At 35.2% G+C, this 14,737-nt stretch overlaps 1 protein-coding gene across 1 annotated transcript in view; it reads right to left on the bottom strand.

Moving 5' to 3' along the window:
• Nucleotides 1-14,737, bottom strand: part of HACD2 (3-hydroxyacyl-CoA dehydratase 2) — a 106,766-nt gene that overhangs the window by 56,229 nt on the left and 35,800 nt on the right. Inside the window, 1 exon segment of the mRNA XM_044670041.1 lies at nt 13,115-13,133. Within this exon segment, the coding sequence (XP_044525976.1) occupies nt 13,115-13,133 (19 nt within the window).

The raw sequence follows: 14,737 nt of genomic DNA, 5'->3' as shown, positions 1-14,737 counted from the left end.
TATATATATATATATATATATATATATATATATATATATACACACATACACACACACACACACACACACACACACACACACCTTTTGACCCTGCAATACCATTTTGTGGGGGCAAAGAATTGGAAAGTGAGAAAATAGCTATGAATTGCACAAAATGAAGCAGAGGGAAGAAAGCAGAACTAGGAGAACAATGTACATAGTGATAGCAATATTGCATGATGAAGAACTGTAAATAACTTAGCTATTCTCAACAATGCAATGATCTAAAACAATCCTAAAGGACTCATGATAAAAAAAAAAATGTCATCTGCTTCCAGAGAAGGAACTGAAGGGGTCTGAGTACAGATCAAAACAAACTTTTTAAACTTTCTTACTTTTTTGGTTCGAGTTTCTTTCCACAAAAGGATTAATTATGGGAAAATGTTTCACATGATTACAGATGTTAAAATCTATGAGCTTACTTACCATCCCAGTGGACATGGGGGGGGGGGAGGGAGAAAATTTGAAACTCAAAATTCTTTTTAAAATGTTGGAAACTTATATGTGATAGAGGGAAAAATTAAATTAAAAAAAAACAAACCAAAAAAGGATTGTAGATTTAAAGCTGAAAAGAGACCTCTTCATTTTATAGACAAAGAAGCTGAAGTTCAGAGAGGTTAACTGTCACTCAGTTATGCTCAGAGGAAGGCTTTAAATTCAAGTTTGCCTGTCTCCGAGTTTAGCATTCTACCTCTTAAACTATAATTCCCCTTTCATTCATGCCAAAGAGACACAGCAAAAATTTGCCCATTCATTAATACAAAAGTGCCTTTTAAACACCTAAATTGACTTTATTTTCCTATATGTCAATCTCCTTATTTGTTAGTTTTAGCTACTTTCAATATGAAAAGCCCCTTGGAAAAGTGTAAAACCACCATCCCATCTCCCCATATCAATGCAGGTTTGCCATCTAGTGGCAGAAGTGAGTAATTGCAGCCTGCAAGGAGGTGAGGGGAGAAAGAGTTCTGTGGCCATTCTGCTTTCCGAAATGATTTCTAGAATTTCTAGTCTTTTACTTTACTGCCTTATAATTGTCTGTAGGCAGAACCAGTATCCACCTAACTCTCCTAGAGTGCACTGTGAAGTACATAGGAATTCTGGTTTTGCAGTGACTCCACTCCATATGTTAAAGTTACTACTTGCCAAGGTAACAAGCTGAAGTTTAGAACGTTACATTAAGAGGGTGCTAGATTGCAGAAAAAAAGATCAAATGACTTGCCCAAAGCAAAATGGCTAGTAAATTGTAGTACTGGAACTGGGACTCATTGCATCTGACCCCCAAGTCTACTTAAAATACCTGGTTATTAAAGCAGAAACTGCACTAAGACTTTGTGGATAGTTGGTAAAGAGAAGTTTTAAGCATGTCCTAAATAAATCCTCTCTCCACTCTTCCTGCCCCTTAGTAATACAGAGTCCCTTGACTCTGACATGCAACCTTGTCTGACATGCAGAGGTGAGGAAAAGAAACAGCGAGTCCTTATATACACCAAAAACACGTGTCCCAAAACATAGGATGAACAACGTTTGACACAGCTTTTCTCATATTCAGCTGCCTCTTGCATTATGCCCAAGCTCCTTTGCCAGGCTTTTCAGGATCTCCATAGTCTGGTACCACCTCTACCATTCAACATTATTGCCTACTCTTACCCATAACCAGCCTTCACTCCAGTCATGCAGGCCTCTTTGTTCTCCCACTGATGCACTAACCCCTATGTTTTTACCATCTGGTGATAAAAAAACAAAAACAAAAACAAAAAACCCTTTTCCCCTCTCTGCCTATTCAAGACTTACCTACCTTTTATGGCCTAACTCATGTTCCTTCTCCCCTGTATGAAGCCTTTCTAGACCACTCCATTGCACAATGACCCCTATTATCTCCTGAACTCACAGTACTATCAATATCCTATTTTATTGCTCTCTACTACTTGGCACTTAATTTTCTGTTTCATTAATACTTCAAGTAGGTTGTTAGCTCTTGTTGGGAAGGAACTATGCTTTTTTTTTATTTCTTTTGGATCCTTTCAGAGTTCAATAGAGTTAGGCATAGACCTGGTGCTCCATACATGTTTGTTAAGTGAACTTCAAATGAAAGACTGACATTCAATACAGAATGCTCTTGGCATTAAGAGAGAATACCATCAAAAGGTCTTGTTAATAGGAAAATCTATGACTAATATGGCATAAAATAATAATAAAATATTAAGAGCCAAAATTTGATCTAAGAAAGGCTTAGGGAAGTTGAGTGACTTGCAAAATCAAACCTCAGTAAATGGACTCGGATCAGAACTTAGATTTCTTCTCACAGTCTAGTATTATTATCTCCAATAATAAAGGAGGAGGACATTGGGGGGGATAGGGACATGATAGCTATCTTCAAATTTCTGAATGTAAAAGAAGGGATTAAAGAGAGATTAAACTTTCTGTCTGATCCCAGAGGACAGAAGTAGGAGATATAGGTGAAAAAAGCAAAAGAGATCAATTTAGATCTACTTTATTTACCATTAGAACTATCCCAAAGGGCAATGGTTGGCCTCCAGAACTAGTGTGTTCTTTCTACTTGGAGGACTTCAAGTAGAGGCTAGAGAGTCAGTCACTTGTCAGGTATGACATTGTTAATTTCTCCACAAAGAGGCTAATGGTCAATGAAGCCCCTTCCAATTTTCAAATTCTATGATTCCACATTTTTTCCCCTTTCCCTCCTTTATCTACATTGCAGGGAAAAGGAAAAAACAAAGCAGAAACAATGTTTTCTTTTGTGATTATCTTGTTCGTTATTTATGTTACAATAGAATTCCATTACAATCATATACTACAATTTGTTCAGTCATTCCCCAATTGATGGACATCCCTTAAGTTGCCAGTTCTTTGCCATCACAAAAAAGAGCAGCTATAAAAAAATTTTTTTTGTACAAATAGGTCCTTCCCTCCTATCTTTGATCTCTTTGAGATACAGACCCAGTAGTGATATTGGTGGATCAAAGGATATGTACAGTTTTATGGCCCTTTGGGCATAGTTCCAAATTGCTTTCCAGAATGGCTGTATCAGTTCAAAGCTCTATCAAGTGTATTTAATGTCCCAATTTTTCAATATCTCCTCCAACATTTCTCATTTTCCTTTATTGTCATATTAGCCAGTCTGATAGGTGTGAAGTAGTCCCTCAGAGTTGTTTTAATTTGCATTTCTCAAATTAATTGTAATTGTGAGCATTTTTCCACATGAATAAAGATAACTTTTAATTTTTTTCATTTGAGAATTGCCTGTTCATATCCTTTGACCATTTTTCAATTGGGTAATGCTTTGTATTCTTGTAGTTTTGATCTAGTTTTCTATATATTTGAGAAATGGGGCCTTTGTTAGAGACACTTGACATAAAATTTTTACCCAGTTTATTGTTTCCTTTCAAATTTTGGACTATCTTAACTCAGAACTAGCAAGCTATGACACTGTATATACATGGCAGGGGCCTTAAGCTGGTAATTAGGCTAGAAAGGAGGATGGTGCTGGTTGAAAGGATAGAATGAGCTGTACCCAGGCTGGGCTTGAAACCTGTTATAAATGTATCAAGGATCTAGCCCAGGTAACTGAGCTTCAAGTGAAACTCTCACTGCTAGACACCAGGCTCCTTTAAGATATTCAGAATACCAGCCCCTTCCCTGCTGAGGAAGCAGCTTCCTATTGGTGAATGGTAGGCTGACAGGAAGTGGATGTTGAACTTCCTGCCCTTCAGCAATAGAGTTTGTTCCAGCTAAAACTGCTCAGAACCCTTCCTGTTGCCTGTCCCTGCTTGGTAGATGGTAAGCAAATAACCACAGAATTCTCTAGATTAAGGCTAAGGGGTTTATTGATAACAGAGTATTGGGAACAAGGCATTGGAAAGAGGGTTAGGAAGTACTGAGATCTAAGGGCGAAAGATTTATCTGACTCAGGTTGCTAATAAGTCTTGTGATGTGGTCTCTGGATAATAAAGTTGGTCTTTGACTAAAGGTTTGCCAGTGGTGCTAATAGTATTGATAAGTTGTCCTGTAGGATTGGTTTAACCTTATCCTAGGCCTAAGCTACCCATGTTCTCACTCCCACCTCCCAGGGCCCCAGGGGGTAAGGGATAAGTGAGTGCCATATTTTCCAGGATAGACCTTATTTCAAGTATTCTTTCCCATTATTTTCACATATCATCCAATTGTCCCCCCAATATTTTGGAAAACAATAAATGGATGAAATTAAGTCAGGATCTTCCTTAATAACTTATTAAGTAGGTGGGGGGTTTTATATTGAAAGTAAAAAAGACAATTTCCTTTGAATATCATGGGCATATATTGAGTCAAATATATATATATATTTAACAATAATAGTATTTATATAAAATTTTCAGTCATAGGTTATCTCAATAGATCTTCACAGTAACCTTCTGAGATAGGTGCTGTTATTATCCATTTATAACAGAAGAAGCAATTGAGGCTGAGAGATTGAATAATTTATTCAGAGCACCATAGCTACAGTAAATGTCTGAAGCATGTGGGAAAGAATACTTGAAATAAGGTCTATCCTGGAAAATATGGCATTTTTTAATCCAATAATCATGATCCAAAATGATCACTATCTTTGAAATCCCTATTCCCTGGGTATTCTAGATTTTTTTAAAAGTTAACACTTCCCCTTGAATGATCTATTACTTATTTTAGCTGAAACACCTTTCCCCCTCTTTTCTTTTTATTCTTTTGGACTTGGGTATTCCTGATTATAAGTACAGCATTCTATTCACTCACTCTCCTACCAAAGCTTAACTTAACCTTCCCAAGAGGCATGAAATTTTAAAAAAGCAATTTAACCAAGTGACTCAATTAATCAAAATATATGAGAAAATCTTTTTTTGAAGATTGAGTAGGGTCAGGAGAAATGGGCTTCCAAGGCTACCCAAAAGCCTTTGGTCTCTAAGGGAACTTGTCCCATACTTCATTAGTCTGCCAAGGAATAAAATATATGGAATCAATATTCTTTAGTAACATCTAACCATACACTATCTGCTAGACACTTCCTACCTATACAAATCTCTGAAATGAACTCATAGGCTTCAGGTTCAGTTTTTTTCCTTCTGTGTACAGATAGTACAGTAATTCCCCCTTATCTGTGGTTTTGCTTTCTAAGGTTTCTGTTGTCAGTGGTGGAAGTCTCACTGCATATCAGCTCTTCTGCTTTCAATTTCATTTTTTTCTACTTCTGTTTTCACTTTTTTAAGGTTGTTTTTTTTTTTTTTTAAGCAAATAGCAGAGGGGCAGGAACACATATAGAGAGAGTCAACAAATGCTTGCTTATATTCACAGTTTCAGCCATCCACAGTAGGTCTTGCAATGGATTGGGGGGGGGGGGGGAGGGGACCTAACTATATCTGAAACTGCAATTGTGGCCATAAATAAGCAAAGGTCTCCAGTACCTAACCAGTTATTAAGATCAACTTACAAATAGTCAACCCTAGACATCATGCATTTTTCTGTCCCCTATCTTTTCAAGTCTTTTTTCCTATCCCTACCATAAAATGAACTTATTTTTAACAGCAAAAAGTTTGAGGATACTACTTCACTCGTACATTTATTAGCTGTGTCTAAAGGATCCATTAAAAAAAAAAGCTTCAGGAGCCATTTTGAAAAGATCTTATAGGAGGGCAACAGAGTTTAAATGGACTATAAAATATGCAATTTCACACATTCTTCCAGGTATTCTTAAATATATCATGGAAATATAATTTCCAGTAGAAAAATAATAAATCTAAGTTCAGCAAGCATAAATGAATGTGAATCACTGCCTAGCTTTCAATGGCCTTTGTGTTAAAATTTTTTTTTTTAAACTTTAAACCCTTATCTTCTTGGTATCAGTACTAAGACTAAAAGGCAGCAAGGTTCAGGACTTGCCTAGGGTCACACAACTACAAAGTGTTTAAGGCCACATTGGAACTTAGGTCTTCTCAGTACCAGGTCTGGCATTCTATCTATAGTGGTACCTAACTGCCCTTTTGTCATAATTTAAAGCAACTCAGAAAAACACCAAAAAGGTTAACATTTACTTCAGTGAAAACTTTAAAACTTATCAAAAAACAAAATCGGCCAGATAAGAACTCAACTTATTTACTAATTCTGATGAGCTCTTTAGAAAATAAAATGAACAAAGATTGCAAAATCCTATCTTCCCCCTCCCCTCTCCCGCCCAATCTTTTCATTTTCATTTGAAGGAAAAAACTCTCACAGTTGTAGGACTACAAGTGCTTGCTTGCTTATATTTAAAAAAAAAAAAAAAGCCTCAGGATACCATTTTGAAGGCCATATTCACTTTTCACACAAAAATATTCTTTCATCTTGCAGTTTACTTGAAGACCCCCTTTTGTAACTTTGTACTTTTCACATCTTGTCATAACTAGTGCTGAGGCCCTCAACTGATGCTATGAGTAAGGGGACCATATGTCATTAAAAAGTGGAGTTATTTTAAAAGAATGATTCAATAGCCTTATGAGAGAGAAGTGACTTTAATAGCTTTGGAAAATGAATAAAACCCCCATCATCATTTCCGTTTAACATTCCAAAATACTTCAACAAAAGTATGAAAACTCATAACATCTGAAGCTTCTTTTTTAAAAGTCCTCAATTCCAAGATATTACTTATGGAAATAGGAGAGAAATAAACCCTTATTTCAAAATTAAACTTGTAAACTGCTTGTTAAATGTTACTAAATTAAATTTGAGTAATGATAAAACAGTATAAGATGAAAAAAATAGCATTTTTGGAACAAATTTTGGGTAATCTCATCAAAATATGAATTTTTCAATTCAAAAAGTGAAAGGACTTTAATGATAGATCTCCTTAATCTCAGAGAAGTATATGACAGGGTTTGAAAAATAGCTGGAAATATGAGATGCTTTCATCAGAAGCACTGCCCAAAACCTTTCAAGCACTAAAAAAAATTTTTAAGGTTCTTCATAAAAAAGGGCCTTAGTTTGTGCAAAATCTGGCCAGAACTCTTTTCAAATGTAGTGAGTATACTTAGGACATGTCTTGAGTCCTCACTGTCCCCACTGATGATTTTGTTCTAGTATAGATGTCCTCTTATGTATAGTGTATATATACACTATACACAAAGTTCTCACTGCCCACTGATGGAGGATTTTGTCCAGACAACTAATATTTCCCTGATAAAAGTGTGAAATCCTTGCCTTGTTCAAAGTTGCCCAACTAAAATTTTATTAAAGATGATTCTCAACCAATTCATATGTTTTAGCTAAATCTCTGGACATGGCATTTAAAAAGGGGGTGGGAGTTATAAAGGTAAGAAAAAATGAGGGAAAGGGGCAATGATAAGTGCTACCCAGGTTCCAAGATTTGGTTTCCTAGAGAAGAAGCCTGGCCTCTCTTGCAATCCTAAGGAAAAATATACTGTGGAGAAATTCAGATCCAGAGGAATTTTTGCCCCAAAGAGCAAACCTGGGCCTTACCCTTCATTGATAATATGAATTATATGTAGACTATGATGCCCTAGAAGAGTCTGATGATGTCAAATATTTTTACCTCATAAGGGACTCTCAACTTCATGGTAATATTTTTTAAATCTGGAAGACTGTAAAAGTCAATGAGGCTCATTGGAGAGGAAAGCTACTTAACTCATCAGCAATCCTGAATTATTTCTGGGGAAAGGTATGCATGATTGGTAAAAATCAAGGATACTGCTCAAAGTTAGGACTCTATAGTATATGGGTCCCTGGAACAGGGGACTCACCAGAGAGGTGGACAGCTTTACTCTCTAAAAAGCTCAAGGGCTGGTGGGGGAATGGGGTAAACCCCAGGATGATGGATGCTCACTACAAAGGGAAATAGGGTTGTCCTGACTGCTTATGAACTCTGGTGTACATCATTGTTGTTGCTGGGGGAAAAAAAAGCCTCATATATACAATATATTGTTGGCCTGACTACTTGCGTGAGCAATTTTCCTTCTACTACAGAAACTTAGAAATAAACCATATTCTGATGTTTCCAGAGGAAAAAGCCCTGTATAAGAATATAACCTGAAAAGAAAGCCTGACTATGGAACTGAACCAGGTCCGTGTAAAACCCCAGCTTTGATGCTGGTCCATGTTTAGGCTAAATAAAAGATAGTTTCTCTTTATCCACATGCATATTAACCCCTCAAAGAAATCAAATAGGCTTATGAAGAATGATTTTTCCCTTACCAAATTATACTGTCTTTCCCCCAAAATATGTTCAGTCATCCCAGATCAAGTCCAGATCAAGTCCTTCTTGCAATCTCCACATTAGAATGTGTTTATAAAGAATATTTTTATTTGCCTTGCCTTTTAAATTTTTAAAGGGATTATATAGATATATATAAGTATGTATATATCTATATAATCCCTTTAAAATATATATATATATATATATTACATTATCTCATATGATCCACATAACAACCCTGATAGCTTGTTAGGAAGGTTTCATTATAGTCATTTAAAGATAAGGAAAGTGAGGCATGGACAAGTTTGAAATGGTATTGATGTGAACTGTATGATTCTTAATCAAACTCATAACCATATTTCTATCATGGCTCTCAGTTATTGCCTCTACCTAAAGGCAGCAATCATTGTTTCTCAATTAAGAAATTGAGACATATAGGCAAAGGATATTTCTTTTGCAAATCATCATTAAAAGTATTTTTTTTTACTGGAGAAAAATTTTTATAGCAAGTTTCTTTGATATAGGTCTCAATTTCTTAAATAATACAGAGAATCAAGTCAAGTCTATAAGAATATGAGTCATTTCCCAATTGATAAACAAAGGATGTGAACAAGCAGTTTTGAGAAGTAATCAAAGCTATCAATCTATGAAAAAATGCTACAATGCACTATTGATCAGAGAAATGCAAATTTAAAAACTGAAGTATCACTTCATAACTAGCAGATTTGGCTATTATGATAGAAAAGGAAATGACAAATGCTGGAGGGGATATGAACAAATTGGGACAATAATGTATTATTGGTGGAATTGTGTACTGAACCAACCATTCTGGAGAACAATTTTGAACTATGTCCAAAGGGCTAAAAACCTGTGCATGCCCTTTTACCCAGCAATACCACTACTAGATCTCTACTCCAAAGAGATCAAAGAAAAGGACTTATATGCAAAAATATTTCTAGCATCTTTTTGTGGGAGCAATGAATTGGAAATTGAGTGGATGCCCATCAATTGGGGAATGGCTGAATACTATCGCGTGATAAGAAATGACCAGTAGGATGCTTTTAGAAAAAGCAGGAAAGACTTAAATGAATTGATACAAAGTGAAGTGAACAGAGCCTGGAGAAAACTGTACACAGTACAGCAATATTGTACAATGATCATTTGTGAATAACTTAGCTATTTTCAGCAATAAATTATCTTGGTCAATTCCTAAGGACTTAGAATGAAAAATGCTATATATACCTCCAGAGGAAATACTGACAGAATCTCAATGAAGACTGAAGCATATTTTTTAAATTTTTGTTTTTTTGGGGGGCGGGGAATATCTATGCTTTCTTTCACAACATAGGTAATATGGAAATAAGTTTTACAAGACTGCACATGTATAATCCTTATCAAATTGCCTGTTTTCTCAAGAAGGGGGAGAAAAGGAAGGAAGGGAGAAAATCTGGAACTCAAAATTTTTAAATGAAAGTTAAAAATTGTTTTTACATATAATAAAAAAAAACAAATATGAAAAAAAATTTCAAGTAAGTTTTTTTTTCTCGGAAATGGAAATATCCCTGAAAACCCAAAAGATACGTCATTTACCTATAGGGGAAGGGTGACTGGGTAGGGGAAGGGGAAAACCCAAAAGATACGTCATTTACCTATAGNAGAGAAGTATATGACAGGGTTTGAAAAATAGCTGGAAATATGAGATGCTTTCATCAGAAGCACTGCCCAAAACCTTTCAAGCACTAAAAAAAATTTTTAAGGTTCTTCATAAAAAAGGGCCTTAGTTTGTGCAAAATCTGGCCAGAACTCTTTTCAAATGTAGTGAGTATACTTAGGACATGTCTTGAGTCCTCACTGTCCCCACTGATGATTTTGTTCTAGTATAGATGTCCTCTTATGTATAGTGTATATATACACTATACACAAAGTTCTCACTGCCCACTGATGGAGGATTTTGTCCAGACAACTAATATTTCCCTGATAAAAGTGTGAAATCCTTGCCTTGTTCAAAGTTGCCCAACTAAAATTTTATTAAAGATGATTCTCAACCAATTCATATGTTTTAGCTAAATCTCTGGACATGGCATTTAAAAAGGGGGTGGGAGTTATAAAGGTAAGAAAAAATGAGGGAAAGGGGCAATGATAAGTGCTACCCAGGTTCCAAGATTTGGTTTCCTAGAGAAGAAGCCTGGCCTCTCTTGCAATCCTAAGGAAAAATATACTGTGGAGAAATTCAGATCCAGAGGAATTTTTGCCCCAAAGAGCAAACCTGGGCCTTACCCTTCATTGATAATATGAATTATATGTAGACTATGATGCCCTAGAAGAGTCTGATGATGTCAAATATTTTTACCTCATAAGGGACTCTCAACTTCATGGTAATATTTTTTAAATCTGGAAGACTGTAAAAGTCAATGAGGCTCATTGGAGAGGAAAGCTACTTAACTCATCAGCAATCCTGAATTATTTCTGGGGAAAGGTATGCATGATTGGTAAAAATCAAGGATACTGCTCAAAGTTAGGACTCTATAGTATATGGGTCCCTGGAACAGGGGACTCACCAGAGAGGTGGACAGCTTTACTCTCTAAAAAGCTCAAGGGCTGGTGGGGGAATGGGGTAAACCCCAGGATGATGGATGCTCACTACAAAGGGAAATAGGGTTGTCCTGACTGCTTATGAACTCTGGTGTACATCATTGTTGTTGCTGGGGGAAAAAAAAGCCTCATATATACAATATATTGTTGGCCTGACTACTTGCGTGAGCAATTTTCCTTCTACTACAGAAACTTAGAAATAAACCATATTCTGATGTTTCCAGAGGAAAAAGCCCTGTATAAGAATATAACCTGAAAAGAAAGCCTGACTATGGAACTGAACCAGGTCCGTGTAAAACCCCAGCTTTGATGCTGGTCCATGTTTAGGCTAAATAAAAGATAGTTTCTCTTTATCCACATGCATATTAACCCCTCAAAGAAATCAAATAGGCTTATGAAGAATGATTTTTCCCTTACCAAATTATACTGTCTTTCCCCCAAAATATGTTCAGTCATCCCAGATCAAGTCCAGATCAAGTCCTTCTTGCAATCTCCACATTAGAATGTGTTTATAAAGAATATTTTTATTTGCCTTGCCTTTTAAATTTTTAAAGGGATTATATAGATATATATAAGTATGTATATATCTATATAATCCCTTTAAAATATATATATATATATATATTACATTATCTCATATGATCCACATAACAACCCTGATAGCTTGTTAGGAAGGTTTCATTATAGTCATTTAAAGATAAGGAAAGTGAGGCATGGACAAGTTTGAAATGGTATTGATGTGAACTGTATGATTCTTAATCAAACTCATAACCATATTTCTATCATGGCTCTCAGTTATTGCCTCTACCTAAAGGCAGCAATCATTGTTTCTCAATTAAGAAATTGAGACATATAGGCAAAGGATATTTCTTTTGCAAATCATCATTAAAAGTATTTTTTTTTACTGGAGAAAAATTTTTATAGCAAGTTTCTTTGATATAGGTCTCAATTTCTTAAATAATACAGAGAATCAAGTCAAGTCTATAAGAATATGAGTCATTTCCCAATTGATAAACAAAGGATGTGAACAAGCAGTTTTGAGAAGTAATCAAAGCTATCAATCTATGAAAAAATGCTACAATGCACTATTGATCAGAGAAATGCAAATTTAAAAACTGAAGTATCACTTCATAACTAGCAGATTTGGCTATTATGATAGAAAAGGAAATGACAAATGCTGGAGGGGATATGAACAAATTGGGACAATAATGTATTATTGGTGGAATTGTGTACTGAACCAACCATTCTGGAGAACAATTTTGAACTATGTCCAAAGGGCTAAAAACCTGTGCATGCCCTTTTACCCAGCAATACCACTACTAGATCTCTACTCCAAAGAGATCAAAGAAAAGGACTTATATGCAAAAATATTTCTAGCATCTTTTTGTGGGAGCAATGAATTGGAAATTGAGTGGATGCCCATCAATTGGGGAATGGCTGAATACTATCGCGTGATAAGAAATGACCAGTAGGATGCTTTTAGAAAAAGCAGGAAAGACTTAAATGAATTGATACAAAGTGAAGTGAACAGAGCCTGGAGAAAACTGTACACAGTACAGCAATATTGTACAATGATCATTTGTGAATAACTTAGCTATTTTCAGCAATAAATTATCTTGGTCAATTCCTAAGGACTTAGAATGAAAAATGCTATATATACCTCCAGAGGAAATACTGACAGAATCTCAATGAAGACTGAAGCATATTTTTTAAATTTTTGTTTTTTTGGGGGGCGGGGAATATCTATGCTTTCTTTCACAACATAGGTAATATGGAAATAAGTTTTACAAGACTGCACATGTATAATCCTTATCAAATTGCCTGTTTTCTCAAGAAGGGGGAGAAAAGGAAGGAAGGGAGAAAATCTGGAACTCAAAATTTTTAAATGAAAGTTAAAAATTGTTTTTACATATAATAAAAAAAAAACAAATATGAAAAAAAATTTCAAGTAAGTTTTTTTTTCTCGGAAATGGAAATATCCCTGAAAACCCAAAAGATACGTCATTTACCTATAGGGGAAGGGTGACTGGGTAGGGGAAGGGGAAAACCCAAAAGATACGTCATTTACCTATAGGGGAAGGGTGACTGGGTAGTTTTAAATTAAAATGTTCGATGCTGGCATTCGAATAGTAACTATGATTTCAGAAATCCCAAACTATAACAACATGTATAACCTTTACACCTACAAATGGTTTTTGGTTTTCTTATAATTATACAAGTGGTTAATTTTATTATGTCTTGATTTTTAAAAAAGTTATAAAAAATTCCACTTACCTATAGCACAGTGTAAAATCTAGAAGAAAAATAAAAAAGAAAAATTAGTGAGAGCACTGAATAAAGAGAATTTTAAGTCATGTTAGAATAGTGCCTACCAGATACAGGGTAAATGAAAGATTATAATATTCCATTTTAAGAACTGGCTATAGGCTGATATGTGATTCTTGTTTGGATAGCTTTAAAAAAAAATTACAATGAATGAAGATTTCCTAAGGATTAACTTCTTTACATGCTCTTTTAGCTAATTTCAATTCAACTCTCCCTCCAGCATACATTCGAATTATAGGTACTTTATGTCTGGCAAGACAAAATCTGCCAAGAACATTAAATTCAATTCAATGCAATTAATAAGGCACTGAAAATGAAAGAGTTCCTGCCCTTACTAATCTTATATTCTACCGAAGATACAACAGGTACTCATATATGTAGATTACAAAAAACTCCAAACCACAAAACAATTTGAGGAAGAAGATAATACTAATTGGAGAGATCACTTAAGTTGAACTGTGGGAAGATAAGAGGTATCTGAGACACTGAGATGAGATGTTTAATGAGACCATAGACTTTAAAGCTGAAGGTGACCTAGGAGATCAATTCTCAATTTTATAGATAAAGTGAATCCAGGGACATTAATTGATTTGTGAAGTAGTAAGTATTAAGATTTAAACTCAAGTTTTCTGACTACAAATGCAGAGTTCTTTCTACTATACCACACTACTACTACTACCACCACTCCAGGCATAGAGGATAGTCTATACAAAGCAGGGAGATCAGGTAATGTTAATGGTAAAATGTTGCTGTTATGTAGTCTATTAAGGAAAGTGACATGAAGCTAGAATGCAGAGGATCTTGAATGCCTGGATGGGATATTTATATTTTAATCTTAGATCCCATAGGGAGTCACTGAATGATTTTGAGTGTGGATGACAAGATCAAATTTGTACCTCTGGAATATTATTTTGGTAAATTAGTAGAAAACAAACTAGAGAAGAAAAGAATGAAAACCACAATGAGCAACTGAGAAACCATTACAGTAGTTCAAGTGAATGATGTTGAAGAACTAAATTCCAATGTGAATGAGGAATGAGAGATGGATGCTAGCAATTTCATGTAGAACTAACAAGATTTGAAAACTAAATGGATCTGTTGAGTGAAGGAAAGGTGATATTAAAATAGATCTGGAGGCTGTGAACATGAGTGACTAACTAGAAGGATGGTAATCCCCTCATTAAAAACAAGGAGGTCTAGAGAAATAGGTAGGGACATATACTGATAGATGATCATGATTATTTCTGATTTGAGTCACATTGAACTTGAGATGCTGAAGGGATTTCCAGGTAGAAATGGCCAGTGGGCAATTGAAGATACCAATTCCAATAATTAGGGGAATCTAGTTAAGAGATTAGTGCTAGATATACAGCTTTAGGATTCTTCTCCATAGAGACAAAGGAATTCAGTGAACAAATGAAATCATTAGTAGGGAGAATATAAGATGAGATTAGAAGAGGATAGACACAAGGATACCAATACTTAGTATTGATTCCAAGATGGAAGGTAAGAGTTGTTCTTTTTTTTGAAAGAAGAGGAGAAAGTCTAGGATTGAGTCATGGAGACACTCAT

This window comes from Gracilinanus agilis, chromosome 3 (genome assembly GCF_016433145.1).
Source record: "Gracilinanus agilis isolate LMUSP501 chromosome 3, AgileGrace, whole genome shotgun sequence".
Taxonomy (NCBI): Eukaryota; Metazoa; Chordata; class Mammalia; order Didelphimorphia; family Didelphidae; genus Gracilinanus; species Gracilinanus agilis.
Note: the sequence above shows the minus strand (reverse complement) of the source record. Positions and strands in the feature narration are given on the sequence as shown.